General features: G+C 40.7%; 1 protein-coding gene and 1 pseudogene across 1 annotated transcript; both read left to right on the forward strand.

Moving 5' to 3' along the window:
- The first annotated feature begins 6,140 nt into the window (after positions 1-6,140).
- LOC146904321 (uncharacterized) lies at positions 6,141-7,517 on the forward strand. The gene is made up of 2 exons (XM_085728263.1): positions 6,141-7,104; positions 7,222-7,517. The coding sequence occupies exons 1-2, from the start codon at positions 6,141-6,143 to the stop codon at positions 7,515-7,517; spliced, it is 1,260 nt and encodes a 419-aa protein (XP_085584389.1).
- A 7,295-nt stretch (positions 7,518-14,812) lies between these two features.
- Positions 14,813-19,130, forward strand: LOC146904322 (uncharacterized; annotated as a pseudogene).
- The last annotated feature ends 7,069 nt before the right edge of the window (positions 19,131-26,199 follow it).

Consider the following 26,199-nt stretch of genomic DNA (forward strand, 5'->3'; position numbering starts at 1 on the left):
CTCTACACCTATCTCTATGCCTCAAATGACTACTGTTGTTACCGATCCTGTTGTACACACTGTGCAACAGGTAATCGATGTTGGCACTCCGCGTGGACAAGACCCTATGATGGAGGCTATGAGAAAACAGTTAAGAGAGCTAGCTGGAGAACTCCGTGAGGTCAAAGCTAGCCGTGGGAACGGTGCTTCTGCTAAGGCTCGTGATCTATGCCTAGTATCCCGGTTTGAGATTCCTAAGAAGTTCAAAGTGCCAGATTTTGACAAATACAGTGGAACTTCTTGTCCACATAGCCATGTCATTCGGTACGTCCGAAAGATGGCCAACTACGCAGATAATGATGCGCTGATGATCCACTGCTTCCAGGATAGCTTGATAGAAGATGCGGCAGACTGGTACACTGGTTTAAGCAAAGATAATATCCATACTTTTGAGGAACTCGCTGCTGCTTTTGAAAATCACTATGAGTTTAATACCCGCTTGAAGCCGAATAGGGATTCTCTTAAGTCTTTGTCTCAGAAGTCAGATGAAACCTTCCGTGAGTATGCTCAGAGATGGAGAGGGGCAGCTGCCCGTGTTTCTCCTCGGCTTGATGAGGAAGAACTGACACAGACATTCTTGAAAACTTTGAAGAAGGAATATGTCGAAAGAATGATAGTCTCTGCTCCGAATAATTTCTCCGACATGGTTACTATGGGAACTCGTCTAGAGGAGGCTGTCAGAGAGGGTATCATTGTTCTTGAAAAGGGTGAGTCCTCAACTAGCGCGTCAAAGAAGTATGGTAATGGCCACCATAAGAAGAAAGAATCTGAAATAGGGATGGTATCCGGTAACCAGTCTACAGCTGCTGCTCAGTTACCCCTGCCCTACCAATACATGCAGTACTCTCAACATCCTTTCTTCCCACCATTCTACCAGCAATATCCTCTGCCACCGGGTCAACCACCAGTACCTGTTAATGCCATTGCTCAACAAGTACAACAGCAGCCTCCTGCTCAACAGCAAAAGCAGCAACAACAGGGTCCTCGGCCCAAGACTTATTTCCCACCAATACCAATGCTGTATGCTGATCTACTCCCAACTCTACTCGCTAAAGGCCACTGCGTCACCCGACCAGGCAAGCCTCCGCCTACACCGTTGCCTCCCAGGTTCCGACAGGATCTCACATGTGAATTCCATCAGGGTTCTCAAGGCCACGATGTTGAAGGTTGCTATGCTCTGAAGTATGTTATAAAAGATCTGATAGACAGAGGACGGTTAACTTTCGAGAATAGTGTTCCCCATGTTCTCGACAATCCACTTCCAAACCACGCTGCTGTTAACATGATTGAGGCTTTCGAAGGAGTTCGTGTTCCTAGAGAGGCTCCTGCTTTAGATGTCCGTAATGTTGCTACTCCTTTGATGCCACTACATGTCAAACTTTGCCAGGCTTCTTTGTTTAATCACGATCATGCTTTCTGTTCAGAATGTCTTCTAAATCCTATGGGTTGTGGTGTGGTGCAAGATGATATACAGAGCCTGATGGATGACAAGCACTTGATTGCCAGTGATGTTTGCGTGATTGTGCCAGTGTTTCATGATTCTCCGGCTGAAAGGGCATCTCAGACAAGGAATGTTGAACCTTTGGTGATCAGGCTACCTGGCCCGGTGTCTTATGCCTCTACGAAGGCAATCCCTTACAAGTATGATTCAACTATGACTGAGAACGGGGTGGAAGTACCTCTGGTATCCCCAGCTACGGTTGATAACGTCGCCGGAGAAATTACAGCTCTGAGAAGCGGAAAAGTCCGTCCACCCTTGTTCCAAAAGAAGATGGTTACACCTGTTGCCACAATAACTCCACCAGTTGCTCCTCCTATTGACAAGAATGCCAGCCCATCAGGCCAATCTATTGAAAAGTCTAATCTGGACGAAATTCTGAGGCTTATCAAAAAGAGCGATTATAAGATTGTAGACCAGCTGCTGCAAACTCCGTCAAAGATATCCATCTTGTCTCCGCTCCTAAGCTCAGAAGCCCATAGGAAAGTGTTAATGAAGGTCCTGGAACAGGCCTATGTTGACCATGAAGTCTCCGTGGATCAATTCAATGGAATAGTGGGTAACATTACTGCTTGCAATAACCTGGGGTTTGGTGACGATGAGCTCCCCGAAGCAGGGAAACACCACAACTTGGCTTTGCATATCTCAGTACACTGTAAGTCTGACATGATATCCAATGTGCTGGTGGACACTGGATCATCCTTAAACGTAATGCCTGAGTCTACGCTGAGACAGTTGAGTCATCATGGACTCTCTCTAAGGGGAAGTAGTTATTTGGTTAAGGCTTTCGACGGATCTCGTAAAGATGTTCTTGGGGAGGTAGATCTACCGATTACCATTGGTCCTGAGACATTTCAGATCACTTTCCAGGTCATGGACATCAATGCTTCTTACAGTTGTCTCCTCGGAAGACCATGGATTCACGACGCTGGGGCAGTAACTTCTACTCTGCACCAGAAGCTCAAGTTTGTGAGGAATGGTAAGCTTGTCACTGTACATGGTGAAGAAGCATATTGGTTAGCCAAGTGTCATCTTTCTCTTGTGTTGAAGCAGGGTCCGCTGAAGGGACGTCATTTCAAGGCTTGACTGTTAAAGGTGCAGAGCCCCGGAGAGCTAGTGCTAGTATGGCTTCATTAAAAGATGCCCAGAAAGCTGTTCAAGAAGGGCAGGCTGCTGGATGAGGCAAAGTGATACAGATTTTGGAGAACAAGCGTAAAGAGGGCCTTGGGTTCTCCCCGACCTCAGGCGTTTCGACAGGAACTTTCTATAGTGCTGGTGTCATACCCCAATTTTTGACCTAAGAATCCTACATTCATACACCGACACATGTCATTTAACCTTGATCAGTCTCTGACTTTTCAGTGAAGATTCGGCAGAGAGGTATTTTAAAATACCTCATGTTTGGTTCCGAGTCGAGTCATCTTCTCTCAATTTTCATTTTTTAATTTAAATTTAGTTTCCATCTTTTATTTAAATTCCTTTTAATTAATTAACTTTAAATTCATTTTTTTAAAATCTTTATTTATTTATTTATTTTTCTTTTATTTTTATCTCATTTTATTTTTTAGTCTTTATCCCTTTTGTATTTTTTTTTTAGTCTTTATCTTTTTTTTTTATTGTCCAACAAAATCCAAAAATAGTCCAAAAATGCAAGCTGTCCAAGTTCATTCACGTTTTGCTCCCTCATCCCAATCCAGCAACAACATTGCTTTTCCTCCTCCTCAAGCCACCAAATTTTGTGCTTCCTCTCAACAAACCTAAGCCAATAACCCGTTCACTATAAATTCATAAACCTGCAGAGAACAAAGGACGACCAAACCTGCAAAAAGAAGCATCACCGTAACCAATTTTCACAACCATTTTCACACCCTAGCCGTCGCAAGATATTATAATTTCATAACCTAGTTCCTCTGCCATTTTTTTCCATTCAGCGGTGTAAACTGAATTTGCTCTCAATTACCATTTTTATATCATTACGATTCATCCCAATTCAAAAGTTTCAGTTTTCTACTATTCTCTTTCACTCCAGTTTATTAGTTGTTTTCCCGTAATATATATTTTGATTTATATTAGAGTTTTGATCAGTACTTTCTATTGAATTGCGAATTCTAGTTTTCTCAATTATTCCTTTTTACTCTTGTTGGTGCGGTTTCATTTGTATATATTCTGCTATTACATTTCATATAATTACAATTCATTCAAATTCAATTAACTTGCTTCTACGTGTGCTTTTATTCATACTAGTTCCATTGATTCCATGCTAATACATAATATTTTGATTCCCATCCTATACTGTTTGCTAGCTGCCGTATTTTGATAATAATTCTGAACGATATTTTCTTTTTCAATAGCAACTTTCAATTGTCCCTTTTATCATATGCATTCACGTCATTGTTCCCAATTTAATTCACAAGTAATTAGTTCCTTTATTTCAATTTTCACGTTACTGTTCCATTGCTTGCTTGTTGTTCCGTTTTGTTGTTTCTTTCTTGTTTTTGCGGTTTTGGAGTGGCTATTCCATTTAATGGTGCTTGCTTACAACACTACTGCCGTGGCTTCATTCTTCTTTATTTAAAGTTTTGTTTGTGTTTAGGTACTGTAGGTACATGTGTTTGTGCCTAGTTATTATTATTTGTTTGTTTAGTCCATTGTTTTGCAGTACGGTTCCTTACATAGCAGTTTGCATCGAATTGTTCGAGGGAATTGATACTCAATTAAAGTTTCCAGACTTTTACAGCTCTATTTTTCCAATCAAAGAGTTGTCGTGGCTGCTCTCCAAATCAAAGATTCCATAGAACTGGTGGCCCATTTGCATTCATTTATTTATTTATTTATTTTTTCTTTCTCATGCATTTTTATTTAGTTTAGGTTTGTTACTCTGCATTTTATCATTTACTTATTGCATATTTATTTATTTTTTTCTTATGTCATTTATTTTTATCGCATAGAATTTAGATTGTAATTTAGGTTTAATGTAAATCATGTATGTTTTTTTAGAATGTAAAATTAGGCCTTAATGTAATTTATTTTTTATTGCAGACCCTAGAATGTATAATAGGTTTTATGTAATAGCTTTAGGGGCATGTGTGCGTGCGTGTGTGTATGCCCCTTATTTTGTTTCTAGATTAGGTTAAAGGTTTTCGTGGTGATCCAACGTCGCCAGGAAATACCTACGCTTTTATTTTGTTTCTAGATTAGGTTAAAGGTTTTCGTGGTTTTCGTGGTGACAAAAACATGCAAATGACCAAAAATCACAAAAATATTTTTCTTAAATAAACTTTGATCTTAAATCAAGTGACCGTCTTTTTTGTTTTATTTTCTTAATCAAACTTCAATCAATTTAATCTTACTTCAAGTCTCTTTTTGTCATTATTAAAAAACACAAACAAATTTAGTTTGCCACTTGGCTTTTCATTTTTAAAACCTTTTTCAAACTAATAAAAAACACACAACCAATCAAACGTCAATTTTTACCCCGAACTACGAGGTTTTGATCCCTCACGGGTACGTAGGCAGAGGACACTCGTCCTTCCAAATCAATAAAATGTAGATAAACTAGGTCTCCTTTCTTTTATCATTTCAAAATCCATTTTTTCAAAACAAGCAAGTTATAGCACATTATTTTAAATAAAACCAAGAGGTTCCCGTAAAGTACTGCGGACATAAAGGATGCTAACACCTTCCCTTTATGTAACTAACCCCCGAACCCTAAATCTTTTCAAAATGGGGTGTTTGAACTTTTTTCCCTTTTTTATAAAAAAATTAAATGTTCAGTCGTGAAATAATTAGTGAGTCAATAAGCTAATCAAATAGCCTTGATCTCCAAAAAATGACGCGACAGAAATGGCGACTTCACTGGGGAGACCCCTAAGAGGGTTGAGCCTAACTTGGTTTTTCCTAAATTTTTGTGCTATAACTTGCTTAAAAAATCAAAAAAAAAAGATGGAAATACCTGTATATACGTTCTCCCTTCTTCTTCTTTCACCTTTCTTTTAAACGGGAGTGGTGAGATAAGTCCTACACCCGAACTTGAGAGAAATTTAAGATAGGACGGTGGTATAATCATAGTGTCTTGCCAAGAGTGAATTTTGGTTTGTGACACATGTGATAACCCCACTCAACTGAGGGATCTTGGAAGTATACTATGTTGGCATGAGTATTCGTGTTTGGCATGTTATTTTCAAGTGACTGTCAAAAGTTGAGGACCTTTAGTTACCTTTAACCCCTCTTGGCCTTTTAGGACGTGGTGCGGTGGCTAATCATGAGTAATCTTGGTTTAGTTGAGACGCGATACCACACTCAGACGAGACTTTCTTACGAACATTGTTGGATCGGAAGTATTTCTGTAACCCGATAGTGTTCGGGAGTGGTTGATAACTCTGGGAACCTGGTAGAACCCGTGATACAGGTACATTTGAAAACCATAGTCCTTACCAAATGGCGTTGTTACCCTTAACTCCAACATTGTGGACCTAACCTCACTATGTTTTCTCCGTATTTTAGCATAATCATGCATACATGCATTCATTCATAAAAATTTTCTTTTTCATCATCAAAATGTCGAAGGACTTATATGAAATTTTTTCTTTTGTAAATATCGTAGATGGAAATTCCTACAAGAAACACTAGGAAGTATACTTTCCAGAAGCCAGATGTGGCTAAATTAAGGGAGCCAGGGAGGAAGGTAGCTAGCAAGGATGATTTTCGCGATCTTTATGGGAAACTGCTGGATATCCTCAATGTAGATGTTACAAAAGGCGTCTTGGAGACTTTGGTTCAATTTTATGACCGTCATTGTCACTGTTTTACTTTCCCAGACTATCAGCTTGTCCCTACACTAGAAGAGTACTCTCATTTGATCGGTATAACCGTGCTTAACAAAGTACCTTTCAGCGGCCTTGAACCCAATCCTAAAGCCTCAACCATTGCTAAAGTCCTCCATCTTGAAGCCTCCATTGTAAGAGATAATCTTATTGTCCAAACCAAAGAGGGTCCCTCAGGTTTCTCCACCGATTTCCTTTACGATCAGGCCTCCATTTTTGAGACGTCTGGCGCCAACCATGCCTTTTACTCTGTCTTAGCCCTACTTATCTATGGTCTTGTGCTTTTCCCGAACATTCCTAATTTTGTCGACATCCGTGCCATCCAAGTTTTTCTTACAAAAAACCCCGTCCCTACTCTTCTAGCAAACACCTACCATTCCATCCATGATCGAACTCTTGCAACTCGTGGAGCTATCCTTTGTTGTGCACCTTTACTCTACAAATGGTTCGTCTCTCATCTACCTCAACCCCGTTCTTTCATAGCCAACCTTGAAGGTACCACCTGGTCTAAAAAAATCATGGCCTTGACAACAGCTGATATAGTTTGGTACCATCCAACCTGGGATGACGGGACAGTCATTATCAGGTGTGGTGACTATCCCAATGTACCTCTCATTGGTATGGAGGGAGGAATTAGCTACAACCCCGTCCTTGCCCGACATCAATTGGGATACCCAATGAAGACCCAACCAAGTAACCTTGCTTTAACCAATGAGTTCTACTACAATGACAGTAATCACCTAGGTAAAAGGGAGGAATTTTTGCAAGCTTGGCGGAGTATTCACAGACTTAACAGAAACCAACTCGAAAAAAGGGACAATTTTCTGCATGGATCTTACATTTAGTGGGTCATCAGTAAAGCTATCCAGAATCAGATGCCTTACACGGTACCGAGGCTCGTATCCGCAACAATTCCATCTTCATCTTTACCTTTACCCTCTAAGACTCTAGGAGAGCACCAGGAACAATTGGATGATAGAGTCCGAGAAATTGCCACTTGGAAAAGAAGATATGATGAGACTATGCTCATGGTAGAAGAAAGAGATGAAGAAATCAGAAGACAGAGAAGTAAGCTCCTCAAGAAAGAACGTCAGTTGATTGAGAAAGACGCTCAGATCCAAGCTCAAAGTGCGAAGCTTGCACAATTTATCAGTTAGAAGGAGTGTATGGATTTCTTCGCAGGAGCGCACCTAGATTTCGAGGAGTAGTCTACTGCAGGAGCTCAAGAGTTCCCCAGTTGTTTCACCACTTTATGTTATTTCCTAGCTTTTTGTGATGTAGTTTGGAGTCTATCCCTTGGCTCAGTTTTGTTAAAAGGGAATTATCTCGTACTTTAATTATTCAATGAAATTTTCAATTATAATGTTTACAAATTAGCTTTTATAAGTCCTTCGATAAAAAAAATGTGTGTCTATTTTTGCATAAGCATCATGCATCATTTTGCATTTCATAGTCTCAATTCCGAGTCTCACAAATGTTTTCTTTTCCATAAAAGGGTCAACCCGTTTCACAAAGTAGTCCGACTGTTCTCTTCCAAAGTCGACTCGCACCTACGACACTCGTGCAAACAAAAGAGAGAAGTGTGGACAAGATATCACAACACTCCAGGCCGAGTCAAAGCAGTCGCAGTTCCAGCAGGGGCCCGAACGCCAACATCAACAACAGCCTCGATAAGAGGCTCCAAAGATGCAGTTTGACCCAATCCTAATGACGTATGCGGAGCTGCTTCCCATCTTGCTCATGAAGAACCTTGTCAAAACTAGAAAGCCTCCTCGAGTGCCCAACGAGTTGCCGGTTGGGTATCAACCTGACCTCACATGTGCCTTTCATCAAGGAGCACCCGGCCATGACATCGAGCACTGTTTATCTTTGAAGATTGAAGTCCAGAAGCTGATTGAAGCCAATATGTTGCTCTTTGAAAGTTGAATTCGGATGTGCAAATTAATCCATTGCTAAATTATATTGCCTAATATTGTGACACATGGACTGGATAGCTACAATTGGGTCATTTTTGATGTTCCTCCTAATACTTATTTGTTCAAATAATGTTTGTTTGTTGCTCTTCGTCCCGCCCAAGACGAAAGTGAACTTGTGTAGGGCTTTTTGCTTCATGTGTTTTCCATCATTAATGAAAAGGTTGTTTTGATCCCGACTTTGTTTTATTTTGTGCTCGAAAGATGGTAATACAAAAAACCAAAAAATATAATCATTCTCAAATATCTGCATAATCATAACTTATACTTACTTGTCAAAATCAATAATCAAATCATGCATTAATAAACCCGTTGAACACATTAACCATGTACTCTCTTCCGACTTTGAGTTCCCTGTGTCCGAAGCTGAAGAAGGGAAGAATGAAGAGATTCCCGACGAGATCTCTCACATACTGGGGCATCTTAGCCATTGAAGCTGCAAACAAAATGTCAAGGAGTTTGTCCAGAAGATGACATTCAATTACGAAGACTGGCTCAAGGTGCTACCATTCGCTTTGCTCAGATATCATACTTCAGTACACATTTCAACAGGGGCAATCCCCCCTTCTTCCCCAATATGCAACATGGAGATCGTGCTTCCCGTGGAGGTTGAAGTCCCGTCAATAGGAGTTCTGCTAAAGTCCAAGCTTGATCGAGTTTAAACGCATGACGACCTTGTACAGATATATCAAAAGAGGTTTGAAACAAGCTTCTAACAAAAAGGTTCGTCCCCATGAATTTCAAGAAGGGAACTTTTTACTACTTTCCAACCAGACTCCAGGGGCAAGTGGGCGCCTAACTATGAAGGCTCGTGTGCAATGACTTTTATAATTATGGACGTCGACAAACTCACACGTCCCATCAATGTCGATGCAGTCAAGAAATACTCTGTCAAAGAATAAAAGCTCGATAAGTCGCAAATCATAAAAAGCGGCTTAGGCAAAAATGAGCGTCTCGGTGGACTGAAAACCCGAAAGGGCGGTCCAGGCAAAAATTAGAGACATGAACAAAAAGGATTATCCTGATAGGTCGAAACCCAATAGGGCGATCTATGCAAAAGTTAAGGATCATGACAAGTAACTGCATCAGTCAGTACAGTCCACTTGGGGCATCCAGTCGTCAGAAGAGCCTCCGATTTGAAGCATCTGCAGATCAAACACTTGAAACTGGGGCATTCAAAGTTGTTAGGGAGTATAGCGGTTATTGTGTTCAATGTACCTCCCCATTACAATTACCATTTTCCAAAATTTTCAAAGATCCGTGGAGCCATGCCATTGGCAGGTCACCACCCAATTCATCAAATTTGAGCCTGTGCCCATTTATTTGGAACTCTCATTTATTCTATTTGCAAAAATTTCTTCTATTTTTGATGACAATACTTGAAGCAAAAATTTTCAAAATACGAAACTTTTTTTTTACATCTTTTGAAAAGTGTGAACAACAAACACACTCTCTTTGAACTCGTGAGTAGTTGAAGCGTACATTAGCATCCGCCTCGAAAACGGTTACGTTCCAGAAGAGAAACATGGCTAAGCACAATGAAGAGGACCTCTGCTTCGAGCAAAATGCTTTCACAGTCAAAAAAAATATATACAAAAATAAAAGCTCGCTAATTTGAAAACCTGAAAGGGCGGCTTAGGCAATAGAGAGCGTCCCGGTGGACTGAAAACCCGAAAGGGCGGTCCAGGCAAAAATTAGGGGCACAAAAAAGGAATATATTCCCGATGGACTGACAACCCGAAAGGGCGGTCCAGGCAAAAGTTAGGGATTTTTCAAAAAAAAAAAACACAAAAAAAACATGACTGTTGAAGCATGCCAGGGGAAAAGCTCTCCGCGTTGGTTTACAAATGGCGACTTCTTCCAGACTTTCGGTTAAACATTAGGCTCTCTCCCCAGGAGGTATCAGTTGCTACCTTGTGCCGGGTTTCACCCCATCAATGGCTCAATTTGTTCACAATAATATCATCTCCAAGGAAGTTTGCCGAGTGTTTGTACTGCGATGTCGGTCCACCTCCCATCCTACATATCTTGTCTCGTTTCATCGAGTCGTCTGTCATATACAGTTCGTACAATCATACAAGTTACATTCATACATCCATACAATCATACATTCATACAATCATACATAAATACTTTCACTTATTCATACATTCATACATATCATATACGCGATATCAATTCATACATGATTGCATTAGTCACCAAAATCTTGTTTCGGGCATGTCTTTTCAATTTGGTCTCTACTTATCATTGTGTCAAGCCGCAAGTTTCTACGCATGAACATCTGACATTTACCTTCTCATCATCAAAAGTGTCATCCCCAGTGTGTCTGGTCAAGAGATGTCACCCGTCAGTGTCAAGTGGCAAGTCCTAAACAACGGACAGCTTGAGTCTACCTTTATCTTGTTTCAAGTGGCAAGTCCTAAACAGCGGACAGCTTGAGTGTACCCGTCAGTGTCAAGTGGCAAGTCCTAAACAGCAGACAGCTTGAGTTTACCTTTATCTTGCTTCAAGTGGCAAGTCCTAAACAACGGACAGCTTGAGTTTACCTTTAACTTGCTTCAAGTGGAAGGTCCTAAACAACGGACAGCTTGAGTTTACCTTTATCTTGCTTCAAGTGGCAAGTCCTAAACAACGGACAACTTGAGTCTACCTTTATCTTGTTTCAAGTGGCAAGTCCTAAACAACGGACAGCTTGAGTCTAGCTTTTATCTTGTTTCAAGTGGCAAGTCTTAAACAACGGACAACTTGAGCTTTTATCTTGTTTCAAGCGGCAAGTCCTAAACAACAGACAGCTTGAGTCTACATTTTATCTTGTTTCAAGTGGCAAGTCCTAAACAACGGACAGCTTGAGTCTACAATTTATCTTGTTTCAAGCTGCCAGTCCTAGACAACGGACCGCTTGAGTCTACTTTTTGTTTCAAGCTACCGGTCCCAAACAACGGACCGCTTGACTTTACCTTTTATCGTATTTTGAGCTGCCAGTCCTAAATAACAGACCGCTTGAGTTTATCTTGTTTCAAACTGCTAGTCCCAAACAACGGACCGTTTGAGTTCATCTTCTTTCAAGCTGCCAGTCCCAAACAACGGACCGCTTGAGTTTATCTTGTCCCAAGCTGCCAGTCCTAAACAACGGACCGCTTGGGTTTACCATTTATCTTGCTTTAAGCCGCCAGTCCTAAACAACGGACCACTTGAGTCTACTTCTTGTTTCAAGCCGCCAGTCCCAAACAACGGACCGCTTGAGTTTATCTTGTTTCAAGCCGCCAGTCCAAAACAATGGACCGCTTGCGTTTACCTTTCATCATGTTTCAGACGGTCAGTTTGAACCAATGAACAGTTTGAAATCATATTTTATCTTCCCGAAAGTGTCATCCCAGTCTATCTGTTCCAGAGATGTCACTAAATCAAATCAATTTCAATGGTGTCATCCCCAGTTTATATGTTCCAGAGACGTCACTAATCAATTTCGAGTGGCTAGTTCCGACGAAAGGACAACTTGAGTCAAATCAATCAATTTCAAGTGGCTAGTTCCGACAAAAGGACATCTTGAGTCAAATCAATCAATTTCAAGTGGCTAGTTTCCGACAAAAGTTCATTCACGTTTTGCTCCCTCATCCCAATCCAGCAACAACATTGCTTTTCCTCCTCCTCAAGCCACCAAATTTTGTGCTTCCTCTCAACAAACCTAAGCCAATAACCCGTTCACTATAAATTCATAAACCTGCAGAGAACAAAGGACGACCAAACCTGCAAAAAGAAGCATCACCGTAACCAATTTTCACAACCATTTTCACACCCTAGCCGTCGCAAGATATTATAATTTCAGAACCTAGTTCCTCTGCCATTTTTTTCCATTCAGCGGTGTAAACTGAATTTGCTCTCAATTACCATTTTTATATCATTACGATTCATCCCAATTCAAAAGTTTCAGTTTTCTACTATTCTCTTTCACTCCAGTTTATTAGTTGTTTTCCCGTAATATATATTTTGATTTATATTAGAGTTTTGATCAGTACTTTCTATTGAATTGCGAATTCTAGTTTTCTCAATTATTCCTTTTTACTCTTGTTGGTGCGGTTTCATTTGTATATATTCTGCTATTACATTTCATATAATTACAGTTCATTCAAATTCAATTAACTTGCTTCTACGTGTGCTTTTATTCATACTAGTTCCATTGATTCCATGCTAATACATAATATTTTGATTCCCATCCTATACTGTTTGCTAGCTGCCGTATTTTGATAATAATTCTGAACGATATTTTCTTTTTCAATAGCAACTTTCAATTGTCCATTTTATCATATGCATTCACGTCATTGTTCCCAATTTAATTCACAAGTAATTAGTTCCTTTATTTCAATTTTCACGTTACTGTTCCATTGCTTGCTTGTTGTTCCGTTTTGTTGTTTCTTTCTTGTTTTTGCGGTTTTGGAGTGGCTATTCCATTTAATGGTGCTTGCTTACAACACTACTGCCGTGGCTTCATTCTTCTTTATTTAAAGTTTTGTTTGTGTTTAGGTACTGTAGGTACATGTGTTTGTGCCTAGTTATTATTATTTGTTTGTTTAGTCCATTGTTTTGCAGTACGGTTCCTTACATAGCAGTTTGCATCGAATTGTTCGAGGGAATTGATACTCAATTAAAGTTTCCAGACTTTTACAGCTCTATTTTTCCAATCAAAGAGTTGTCGTGGCTGCTCTCCAAATCAAAGATTCCATAGAACTGGTGGCCCATTTGCATTCATTTATTTATTTATTTATTTTTTCTTTCTCATGCATTTTTATTTAGTTTAGGTTTGTTACTCTGCATTTTATCATTTACTTATTGCATATTGTTATACCCTAATTTTGGACCTAAAAATACTAGCTCAACTCTTCTTTTCTTGTGTTTCAAGTCATTTGATATGTCTCTGATCAATTGCATCTTCCTCTGCATCTTATTTCAATATTGTTTGCAAAATTCATGGGAAAAGGGCATTTTAGTCATTTCCTATGTTAAAATTTCTTTCAATCTTTGAAAAATTGTTTGAGTCTCTTCAATTGGTTTGAATAAGTCCTTGCTTCAATCTCATGTCAAAATCCATTTCAAAAATTGCATTTGGAGTCATTTTGAGTCAGTTTAGCCCCTAGGGGCATTTTAGTCTTTTCATGTGTTAAAACCCTGTCTAATTTCTAAAAATTGTCTCTGAGTCTTTTAATTTTGCTTGTATAAACTCTTGCTTTAATTCCATGTCAAAAAACCATTTTAAAATTGCATTTGAATCATTTTAAGTCGTTTTAGTCTCTAGGAGCATTTTGGTCATTTCACACGAAATTTCGGCAGACAGAGGTTACTTTAAAGTACCTCATTTAAGTAATTGGTTCGTTTTAGTCCGTTTTGTTATTTTTAATCGTTTCACTTTAAGTTATTTTCCATTTTACATTTTTTAATCGATTTTAGTTTTAATTGCATTTTAGTCCTTAAAGTCTTGTTATTTGCATTTTGGTCCTTTGTAGTTTGTTATTTTGCAGGTCAAAGTTGGTCAAAGTTTGTTAGGGTCCAAGTGCCACATGTCCCACTCCAATTGGTCCAAGGCTTACCACATCACCTATAAAGGTCCAAGTCAAGGTCAAAGTCCACACCAATCATTTTTTTACAAATTCCACAAAAAAAATCACAAACTTTTTTCTCTCATTTCTCTCCCTCTTTCTCTCTGATCTAACTAACTCATCTTCAACCCCTCAATTTTCTCTCTCCACCGTAACCAACTCTCACCACCACTCAACCACCCTAACCAATTTCCTCCAACCTCCACAACCACCACAAACCTCCATAACGAACCTTAACCACCACTTCTAAGCTTCTTCCACCACCATCACCCTCATCGACCTTCACCAATTCACCAAAAAAAATCACCAATTCCAGAATTTTGTTTTCGCCGATTCACACAATCCTCAAGAACTGAATCACACGCAAAGCTCACATAATCTGCTTCCAAACCGTTTCAAAGTCCATTTCGGATCACTGTTCATTCAAGCCTTTCAATAGCAAGTTCGTGAATTAAACCACATCACTATCGTGTTCAAATGGATCCCGTCGCATAACGTAAACGCAAGGCACAAGGTGGAGCAAATTCGAACAGCAGAAAGTCGTTAATCACCGGAACGAAACAAAGTTGGAGCGAAAGAAGAAGAGAAATCAAACCCGTAGTGTACTGGATTCGCGAAATCAGCGAAAGAAGAAGAGAAATCAAACCCGTAGTGTACTGGATTCGCGTGGATCAAGTCCGAGGCGCACTGAAGCTTCTTTGAAGGTAGCGTTTCATTCATCTTTTCTCATTTAACTTCCCGTAGATCTAGACTCTGAGGTTTATTTATTGAAAATTTTGTTTGCGGATTTGAATAGAGGAAGGAGAGAGGATTTGAGACGTGTAAAATTTTTTAAGTTTGGTGGAGTTTTGAAGCTCCGACACGGTGGCGCCACCACCGGCCGCCATGCCGGAAGCTTCAAACTCGCCGGAGAAGAAGGTGTTTGGGGGACGGTGCTGTTTTGTTTTGTTTCAGCAAGTTTTTTGAAAACAAATGGATCCTTTGCTAGTTGAAACGTATATATATACTCCCTGTTTTTCCACGCATGCCGGTACACAATAATGCTATGCATCTTCATTTCTTTGCCCTTGGATCTTAATCTGATGGTTTGTATTGATGCTACCCCAGAATCCAGTAACCCGACCCACCGTTTAGGCCTTAACCCAAGCCCGTTTTTGAACTGCCTAGGCCTGTTTTCTGTTTGCTGCGTATACCCCCATGAATGCTTTTTACACCCTTGTTCATTCAAAAACTCTTGGAAAAATTCCACAAAATTTCCAATAATTTTCTTGTGTCTTTTGATGAATTTTGGGGTATCTTGCATGCTAAATCTTGATCACGATATGTAAAAATTATCTTGATTCTTGATTAATACTTTGTATTCATTTTTACTCGAATCTTAATGAAAATTTCTAAGTGTTTTGTGAATGTTGATGTGATCAATTTTTAGCACTTGATACTTGTTCCTTGGAATATAGTTACATGTTAAAACCTACTTCAAAAATAATGTGTGTTTGTTTTTGTCATTTTTGCCACTTTTTGTTAAGACTTTTGTGAAAATTGTGATGTGATTTTGTCCTTGAATTTTGGTGCATAAGTGTGACTTTGAGTATGTCATTCTTGGAGTGATTTTGTTTCTTTTTAGTATGTGCTTGCTGTTTTGTTATGGATCCCTCACCTTGTGAATAAGGTGGGTTTCTTGTGTTAAATAAAGTACAAATAGGCTTGAAAATACTATGATTGTATTGCATGCTAATTTCCATTGATTTCTCACATCATGATTGATTTAAAACCTTTGGAATATTGCCATTGATGTGAGGATTATAGGCCTTAGTTTTGCCTTAGAATTCTAGTAGCTTTAAGTACTATCTCATCATGCTTTCTTTTGGTTAAATTTTTGGCTATTTCCTTGTTAAATTCTAGTTACTTTACTATGCTCTTTTTGCTTGCTTCCATTTCATTTTACATCTTATTCTACTAACCCTTTTGTTTCATGTTTCATAAGCATATCATCCTTCCTTTCCAATTTATATCTTACACTTTAATTTTCATGCCAAAAGTTGGAATGTAAAGAATTAGGGACTTGTAATATTACTTTCATGTCATTTAAATTCTTGCAAGACCATAGAATGTATCTAGGCCAATGATGTAAAGGACAATGGACTCCAATGATGTACACCGACACAAGCACTGACACATGCACACACATCACATAGATATTTTTAGATGTATGGCTAGGATATGCATGTTTAGGTGTATGTTTAGGATTGTATGTTTAGATGAATGCCTAGGATTTACACTTAGAAAAATCATTTTCCAAAAACAACTTGAACAACATCACTCAAATCTTTTTTCATAATAAACCTTGGGATCCAAAATCCCATTGTATTCTCTTTTATTTTCTTAATCAAAATTATAATGAATTTTAATCATACTTGACCCTTTTTTCAAAATAACTAATTAAACCTCACTTTTTTCCTTAAATCTCATGCCTTTAAGGCCTCTCTCTCTTATTCTTCAAAATCCCATTTTCAAACTTAAAATCAACCAACAAAAACAAAACATTTTTGGAAGAGAACTACGGTGGATTTGATCCCTTAAACGGGTACGTAGGCAAGGAATCAAAATTCCTTCAATTCAAATAAAATAAAAATTCAAACACATTCTCCTCCCTCCAATTCTTCACTTAGAAAACTCTTAGGCTTAATATCACTTTCTTAAATAGCATCTAAAAATAAAGCGCACGCGTAGAAATTAAAGACGGTTCCTATAGGATACTATAGTCGTTATGGGTGCCTAACACCTTCCCGTAGCGAAAACAACTCCCGGACCTCGATTCTCAAGGGTTTTGCTTATTTTTTCCCTTCCCAAGAAAAAATGAGATATCACTGGTTAAAAAGGTTCAAACGTAATCAATGTTTGACACCCGAAAACCAAGATAAAACAGCTGGCGACTTCACTGGGGAGATTTGAGAGTTACGCCTAGTCTTTATTTCCACGCTTGCGCTCTTTTTACTTGTTTCTTTTACTTGCTTTCCTATGTGAATAAATGTTTAATCTCTTGCAAACGTGTGGGGTGAGAATATCAAAAGTCCTGCACCCGGGCTGAGTGAACTTAGGATTTAGGAGGGATATAATCGACAATTCATTCCAGGGGTTCTCGTGCTTTGGATTATGCGATCAATCCCACATAGCTGAGGCATTTTGGGGGTGATGTTGTCGGCGCGTGTTGTCGCGTTTAGGCACTTTACTTCTAATTGTTCTATGACGCTATGAACCGCAGATAACCGAACCCATCCATGGCCATTTTCTAGGATGTAGTGCGGAGGCTAAACCGAGTGTTGTCTCGAGTTTTAGTCGTCACGTGATACTACACTCAAGTTAGACCTTCTTACGCATAATCATGGAGCGAGTGTTGTCTCGTGACACCGTGATATACGTCGGAGAGGTTGCAACTTGGGAACCTTTTTAGAATTCCGGTTACTATCTCCTAAAGCCCTAGTCTCACCGGACACCTTGTCCACCCATGACTCCTCGACTTTGAACTTCAACCCACCGTGTCTTCTCCGAACTTGAACATAATCATGCATACATGCATACATGCATAAACTTTTTTCCATGCATTTATCGAAGGGCTTAGACAAATTGAATTTGTAAACATTGTAGGAATGGGGAAGACTAAGTCCTACAAGTTCAAGGAAGTGGATTTGGCTAGTTTGAGAGATTTGGCACTCAAGATCGAGGATCCGACTGGTTTCCGACACCGTTACGGGGCTTTACTTACTCTCCTCCAGACTAATGTGGATGAGAAGCTTGTGCATACTCTAGTGCAATTCTATGATCGGGACTATCGGTGCTTTACTTTTCCCGACTTCCAGTTGGTGCCTACTCTAGAGGCTTATTCTTGCTTGATGGGTCTATCTATTGCTAAGGGGGTACCCTTCGCGGGACTTGATAATCCTCCTACTCCATTGGTTATTGCTAAAGATCTCTATCTCAAGACCACCGATGTCTCCAAGAATCTTGTCACTAAGGCTCGCATCCGAGGGTTCACTTCGAAGTATCTACTTGAGAAAGCCAACCTCAAGACCACTTGTCAGGACACTCTTGAAGATATTCTTGCACTTCTCATCTATGGGCTTATTCTCTTTCCAAATCTTGATGACTTCGTGGACATGAATGCTATTATGATCTTCCACTCCAAGATTTCGGTTCCCACTTTGCTAGCTGACACATACCATGCTATTCATGATCGATCCGGCAAGGGTCGTGGATATATTCTCTGCTGTGTACCTCTCCTCTATAGGTGGTTTATTTTGCACCTTCCAAAGTCTTTCCATGACAATCCGGAGAATTGGTCCATTTCATAGAGGATTATGGCTCTCACTCCTAATGAAGTGGTTTGGCTCACTCCAGCTTCTAGAGTTAAGGAAATTATCTTTGGTGGTGGGAAGTTTCTTAATGTACCTCTTCTTGGTACCCGGGGTGGAATCAACTATAACCCGGAGCTCGCCTTGCGACAATTTGGTTTCCCGATGAAAGAAAAGCCCATCAATCTTGCTAAATCTCCCTACTTCTTCCACTATTCCAATGCTCCCACAGGAATAAGTGAAGATTTCATGGAAGCTAGGTCCAAGCTTCGGAAGAAAGAGGTGAAGCATATGGGTGTAAGGTCCGGTGTTGCTCATGAGGCCTATACACAGTGGGTGATAAACCAAGCTGAGGAGATTGGAATGCCTTACCCCCCTATGAGATATGTGTCTGCATCTATTCCTACCATGCGTTTACCTCTACTACCACCTACTCAGGAGATGTATCAGGAGCATCTAGCTATGGAGAGTCGGGAGAAGCATCAGTGGAAGACTAGATACTATGAGGCTGAGAACTTGATCATGACTTTGGATGGAAAGGATGAGCAGAAGACTCATGAGGTGATGACACTGAAGAAAGAGTTAGCTAAGGCTAGGAGAGAGATTGAAGAAAAAGATAGATTACTTATGAGGGATTCCAAGAGGGCTAGGGGTGCCCGTGACTTCTACGCACGATACTGCAGCTATGAGTCTGAGTCTGAGTCTGAGGATGATGCTTCCACTTCCTATGCTTGAGGATCCCCATTTCCTGTTGTTATTTCCATTTGTTTATGTTGTTTTACATTTCAAAGTCTATCCCTTGGCTTAGCATTTCAAAGGGAATCGTCTTGTAAAACTATATGTTGGTTGTTTGTTTCCCGTTTATGTTGTTTAGTAATGTTTACAAGAGCTCCAATTAGTCTAAAACCCTTCGATAACATTAAAAGAATCTTTTTGCATATGCATTTACACATTTCATGCATCATATTCATTCATTGGTCACTAAAGATTTCTCTCGTGCTCATTGCCTCCTGGTTTTGTCCGCCGCAGTCTGAAAGGTGGCTCGTGCTCGTGAGGTTTACCAACCAGACAGAGTTCATCAAACAAGATTTTACAAGAGAAGAATCATGGCTAACTTTGAAGAAGAAAATGCTCAGCTCTGTGCCGAATTGGCTGCTATGAAAGAAGACTTGGCTAAGGCTCATGACGCTATGTCCACTATGATGGCTGCACAAGAACAACCAGCCACATCTGTTCCAGTTTCTACTGAAGTGATTCCATCTATCCCACTGTCTACTGTGATGTCTGATGCTCGGTTTGTTATGCCCAATGGACGTCCTTATGGGCTCTCAGCTTTCTATTCTCCTAATAGTGCTGCTGGTGTCTCCGGTTTTGCTGGTCAAGGACAGATTCCTATGACGACTTTTGCTGGTGCAAGTACTTCTATGCCTCAAGTAACTACTGTTGTTACCGACCCTGTTGTACACACTGTGCAACAAGTGATTGATGTTGACACTCCGCGTGGGCAAGACCCTATAATGGAAGCTATGAGAAGACAGTTAAGAGAGTTAGCTGGAGAACTCCGTGAGGTTAAAGCTAACCGTGGGAACGGTGTCTCTGCTAAGGCTCGTGATCTATGCTTGGTATCCCGATTTGAGGTTCCTAAGAAGTTCAAAGTGCCAGATTTTGACAAGTACAATGGAACTTCTTGTCCACACAGCCATGTCATTCGGTACGTCCGAAAGATGGCCAACTACGCAGATAATGATGCACTGATGATTCACTGCTTTCAGGATAGCTTGATGGAAGATGCGGCAGACTGGTATACGGGTTTGAGCAAGGACAATATCCATACTTTTGAGGAACTTGCTGCTGCTTTTGAAAATCATTATGAGTTCAATACCCGCTTGAAGCCGAATAGGGATTCTCTTAAGTCCTTGTCTCAGAAGTCAGATGAAACCTTCCGTGAATATGCTCAGAGATGGAGAGGGGCAGCTGCCCTTGTTTCTCCTCGGCTTGATGAGGAAGAATTAACGCAGACGTTCCTGAAGACTTTGAAGAAAGAATATGTTGAAAGAATGATAGTCTCTGCTCCAAATAATTTCTCCGACATGGTTACTATGGGAACTCGTCTAGAGGAGGCTGTCAGAGAGGGTATTATTGTTCTTGAGAAGGGTGAATCCTCAACTAGCGTACCTAAGAAGTATGGTAATGGCCACCATAAGAAGAAAGAATCCGAAGTAGGGATGGTATCTGGTAATCAGTCTACACCTGCTAATGCTACTCAGTTACCATTTCCCTACCAATATATGCAGTACTCTCAACATCCTTTCTTCCCGCCATTCTACCAACAATATCCTCTGCCACCGGGTCAATCACCAGTGCCCGTTAATGCCATTGCTCAACAAGTACAACAACAGCCTCCTGCTCAACAGCAGCAGCAGCAATAGGGTCCTCGGCCCAGGACTTATTTTCCACCAATACCAATGCGGTATGCTGATCTTCTCCCAACTCTACTTGCTAAGGGACATTGTGTCACCAGACCAGGCAGGCCTCCACCTAATCCCTTGCCTCCTAGGTTCCGATAGGATCTTACATGTGAATTCCATCAGGGTGCTCAAGGCCATGATGTTGAAGGTTGTTATGCTTTGAAATATGTTGTAAAGGATCTGATAGACAGAGGAAGGTTGACCTTTGAGAATAGTGTTCCTCATGTTCTTGACAATCCACTTCCAAACCATGCCGTAGTTAACATGATCGAGGCTTTTGAAAGAGTCCCTGTTCCCCAAGAGGGTCCCATGTTGGATGTCCGCAATATTGTTACTCCCTTGGTACCGCTACATGTCAAACTTTGCCAGGCTTCTTTGTTCAATCATGATCATGCTTCTTGTTCAGAATGTCTTCAAAATCCTATGGGCTGTTGTGTGGTGCAAGATGATATACAGAGCCTGATGGATGACAAGCACTTGATTGCCAGTGATGTTTGTATGATTGTGCCAGTGTTTCATGATTCTCCCGCTGAAAGTGCATCTAAGGCAAGGAATGTTGAGCCCTTAGTGATCAGATTACCTGGTCCAGTATCTTATGCCTCTACCAAGGCAATCCCTTACAAGTATGATGCAACTATGATTGAGAATGGGGTGGAAGTGCCTCTAGTATCCCCAGCTACGGTTGATAATGTTGCGGGAGAAATTACAGCTCTGAGAAGCGGAAAGGTCCGTCCACCCTTGTTCCAAAAGAAGGTGGTTACACCTGTGGCTACCATAACTCCACCGGTTGCTCCTCCTGTTGACAAGAACACCGGCCCATCCGGCCAGTCTATTGAAGAATCTAATCTGGACGAAATTCTGAGGCTTATTAAAAAGAGCGATTATAAGATTATAGACCAGCTGCTTCAAACTCCGTCAAAAATATCCATCTTGTCTCTGCTTTTGAGCTCAGAAGCTCACAGGAAAGTGTTGATGAAAGTGCTGGAACAGGCCTATGTTGATCATGAAGTCTCTGTGGGTCAGTTCGATGGAATAGTGGGTAACATTACTGCTTGCAATAACTTGGGGTTTGGTGATGATGAGCTCCCCGAAGCAGGAAAACACCACAACTTGGCCCTGCACATCTCAGTGCACTGCAAGTCTGACATGATATCCAATGTGCTGGTGGACACTGGATCATCTTTAAATGTAATGCCTGAGTCTACACTGAGACAATTGAGTCATCATGGAATTTCTCTGAGGGGAAGTAGCTATCTGGTTAAGGCTTTCGACGGATCTCGCAAGGATGTTCTTGGGGAAGTAGACTTGCCAATTACCATTGGTCCCGAAACATTTCAGATTACTTTCCAGGTCATGGACATCAATGCTTCTTACAGTTGTCTCCTCGAAAGACCGTGGATTCACGACGCTGGAGCAGTAACTTCTACTTTGCATCAGAAACTCAAGTTCGTGAGGAATGGTAAGCTTGTCACTGTGCATGGTGAAGAGGCATATCTGGTTAGCCAAGTGTCATCTTTCTCTTGTGTTGAAGCAGGGACCGCTGAAGGGACGCCATTTCAAGGCTTGACTGTTGAAGGCGCGGAGCCTCGAAGAACTGGTACTGCTATGGCCTCATTGAAAGATGCCCAGAAGGCTGTTCAAGAAGGGCAGGCTGCTGGCTGGGGCAAAGTGATACAGATTTTGGAAAACAAGCGTAAAGAGGGCCTGGGATTCTCCCCAACCTCCGACGTTTCAACAGGAACTTTCTACAGTGCTGGGTTTATCAATGCTATTGCTGAAGATGCTGATGAAAGTAGTTATGTGCCTACATTTGTTGTACCAGGAGGCACCGTGAGAAATTGGGAAGCCATTGATGTTCCTTTAGTCATGCATGCTTCCATGTAATGTGTCTTGTTGCTCATGCTTTTTTGTTTTCAAAATAACAATCCTTTCGCTCTGCCCAAGGCGAAAGTGATATCATTGTAAGGGCATGTTTGTTTCGGCATTGCCGTTATCAATAAAAGTTGTCGTCTTTCTCACGACTCTTTGTTTTTATACTTTTCCTTAGTGCCTTTTTCTTGGAAATAATGGTAATGCCAGAAAAAACCAAAACATCTGTATTTTCTTATTAATTTCAAAAATCTGCATGAAAAACTTTTTCTAAAAATCATCCCAATCATATTATGCAGATTGAACCACAATAAACCCGTTGAACACAGTGACCCTATGGTTCCTCCAAATTTTGAATTCCCTGTATATGAAGCTGAAGATGAGGAGGATAATGAAAAGATACCGTATGAGATCACTCGACTGCTTGAGCAAGAAAGAAGAGCCATTCAACCTCACCGGGAAGAGATTGAGCTTATCAACCTGGGTACTGAAGAAAACAAGCGAGAGATCAAGATCGGTGCTGCACTTGAGCCAGAGGTGAAGAGGAAGATTACTCAGCTTCTCCATGATTATCCAGATGTCTTTGCATGGTCCTATAAAGATATGCCGGGTCTAGATCCCAAGATTGTGGAACATCGGATACCGACAAGACCTGAATGTCCTCCTGTCAAACAGAAATTGAGAAGGTCTCGTCCAGACATGGCTCTTAAAATCAAGGCTGAGGTGCAGAAGCAAATTGATGCGGGTTTCCTCATGACGGCTGAATATCCTAAGTGGATTGCCAACATTGTACCAGTACCGAAGAAAGATGGAAAAGTACGAATGTGTGTTGATTACAGAGATCTGAATAAAGCCAGTCCAAAAGATAATTTCCCATTGCCTCATATTGACGTGCTTGTTGACAGTACTGCTCAGTCTAAAGTGTTCTCTTTTATGGATGGTTTCTCTGGCTATAACCAGATACGGATGACACCTGAGGATAGAGAAAAGACGTCCTTCATCACTCCATGGGGAACGTTCTGTTATAAAGTGATGCCGTTTGGCTTGATAAATGCTGGTGCTACCTATCAAAGAGGTATGACAACTCTGTTTCATGATATGATTCACAAAGAGATTGAAGTATATGTTGATGACATGATTGTGAAATCAAGTGATGAGGAGCAGCATGTTGCGTATTTGAAAAAGATGTTTGAAAGATTAAGAAAGTACAAGCTGCGGTTGAATCCTAACAAGTGTACATTCGGTGTAAGATCTGGAAAGTTGCTAGGCTTCATTGTCAGTCAAAGAGGCATTGAAGTTGATCCTGATAAAGTCCGAGCCATCAGAGAGATGTCGGCCAATCAAACTGAAAAGCAAGTCAGAGGTTTCCTCGGACGTCTGAATTATATTTCAAGATTCATATCTCACATGACTACTACCTGTGGACCAATTTTCAAATTGCTCTGAAAGAATCAGCCTGTTGTATGGAATGATGAATGCCAGGAAGCTTTTAATAGCATTAAAGAATACTTGTTAGAACCACCTATCCTTGTCCCGCCAGTGGAAGGAAGGCCTTTGATTATGTATCTGTCAGTGTTAGATGATTCTGTGGGTTGTGTTCTCGGTCAACAAGACGAGACTGGAAAGAAAGAAAATGCTATCTACTATCTGAGCAAGAAGTTCACCGACTGTGAGACTCGGTATACGGTGCTTGAAAAGACTTGTTGTGCTTTAGCTTGGGCTGCCAAACGCCTGCGTCATTATATGGTGAATCATACAACTTGGTTGATATCCCGAATGGATCCAATCAAGTACATCTTTGAAAAGCCTGCTGTTACTGGAAAGATCGCACGATTGCAAATGTTGTTATCTGAATATGATATTGTGTACAAAGCTCAGAAAGCAATCAAAGGAAGTATCCTTGCTGAGCATCTTGCTTGTCAGCTTCTTGATGATTACCAGCCGATTAAGTTTGATTTCCCTGATGAAGAGATTATGTATTTGAAAGCGAAAGACTGTGAAGAACCACTGATCAATGAAGGGCCGGATCCTAATAGCACGTGGGGATTGGTGTTTGATGGTGCTGTTAATGCTTATGGTAAAGGAATTGGGGCCATCATTGTCACTCCGCAGGGGCACCACATTCCTTTCACTGCTCGAATAACTTTTGAATGCACGAACAACATAGCTGAATATGAAGCATGCATTTTGGGCATTGAAGAAGCCATTGACCTGAGAATTAAGCACCTTGACATCTATGGAGATTCTGCACTTGTTATTAATCAGATAAAGGGTGAATGGGAGACTCATCATGAGAAGCTAATCCCTTACCCTGACTATGCAAGACGTCTGTTGACATACTTTACCAAGGTTAAGCTGCACCACATCCCTCGGGATGAAAACCAGATGGCTGATGCTCTTGCTACTCTGTCTTCCATGTTTCGTGTAAATCACTGGAATGACGTGCCCGTAATCAAGGTGCAGCGTCTTGATAGACCCGCTCATGTGTTTACTATTGAAAATATGCTAGATCAAGCTGATAAAGATGTGAATAATGGAAAGCCTTGGTATCATAATATCAAACAATTCTTGCGGAATCATGAATATCCACCTGGTGCTTCCAACAGGGATAAAAAGACCTTGAGACGATGGGCTAGCAAATTCCTTCTGGACGGAGAAATCCTATACAAGAGGAACTATGACATGGTCTTGTTGAGGTGTGTTGACAAACAGGAAGCTGAGAAGTTGATGCATGATGTACATGATGGTACTTTTGGGACCCATGCTTCGGGCCACACCATGTCAAGGAAACTATTAAGAGCCGGCTATTACTGGATAACTATGGAGCGTGACTGCCACAGACATGCCAAGAGATGCCACAAGTGTCAAATTTATGTTGACAAGATTCATGTGCCTCCACATGCCCTCAATGTTATATCTACCCCATGGCCTTTCTCTATGTGGGGCATTGACATGATCGGAAGAATTGAACCAAAAGCTTCCAATGGACATCGTTTCATTTTAGTGGCAATTGACTATTTCACCAAGTGGGTTGAAGCTGCTTCCTATGCAAACGTGACCAAGCAAGTGGTTGTCAAGTTTATCAAGAATAACATCATCTGTCGATATGGTGTTCCCAACAAGATCATCACTGACAACGGTTCCAATCTGAACAATAGCATGATGCAAGTTTTATGTGAAGAATTCAAAATTGAACATCACAACTCTTCTCCTTATAGACCTCAGATGAATGGTGCAGTTGAGGCCGCTAACAAGAACATCAAGAAGATTGTTCAGAAGATGGTCACTACTTACAAAGACTGGCATGAGATGCTACCGTTTGCCTTGCATGGTTACCGTACTACGGTGCGCAGTTCAAACGGGGCAACTCCTTTCTCCTTGGTATATGGTATGGAAGCAGTTCTCCCTCTGGAAGTGGAGATTCCGTCTCTCTGAGTGATCATGGAAGCAAAATTAACTGAGGCTGAATGGTGTCAAAGTCGGTATGACCAATTGAATTTGATTGAAGAGAAACGTATGGATGCTATGGCTCATGGACAGTTGTACCAAGTGCGAATGAAGAATGCTTTTGACAAGAAAGTCTGAC

The sequence above is a fragment of the Medicago sativa genome, chromosome 7, assembly GCF_051527215.1.
Source record: "Medicago sativa cultivar Bolivia chromosome 7, Bolivia_mono, whole genome shotgun sequence".
NCBI lineage: Eukaryota > Viridiplantae > Streptophyta > Magnoliopsida > Fabales > Fabaceae > Medicago > Medicago sativa.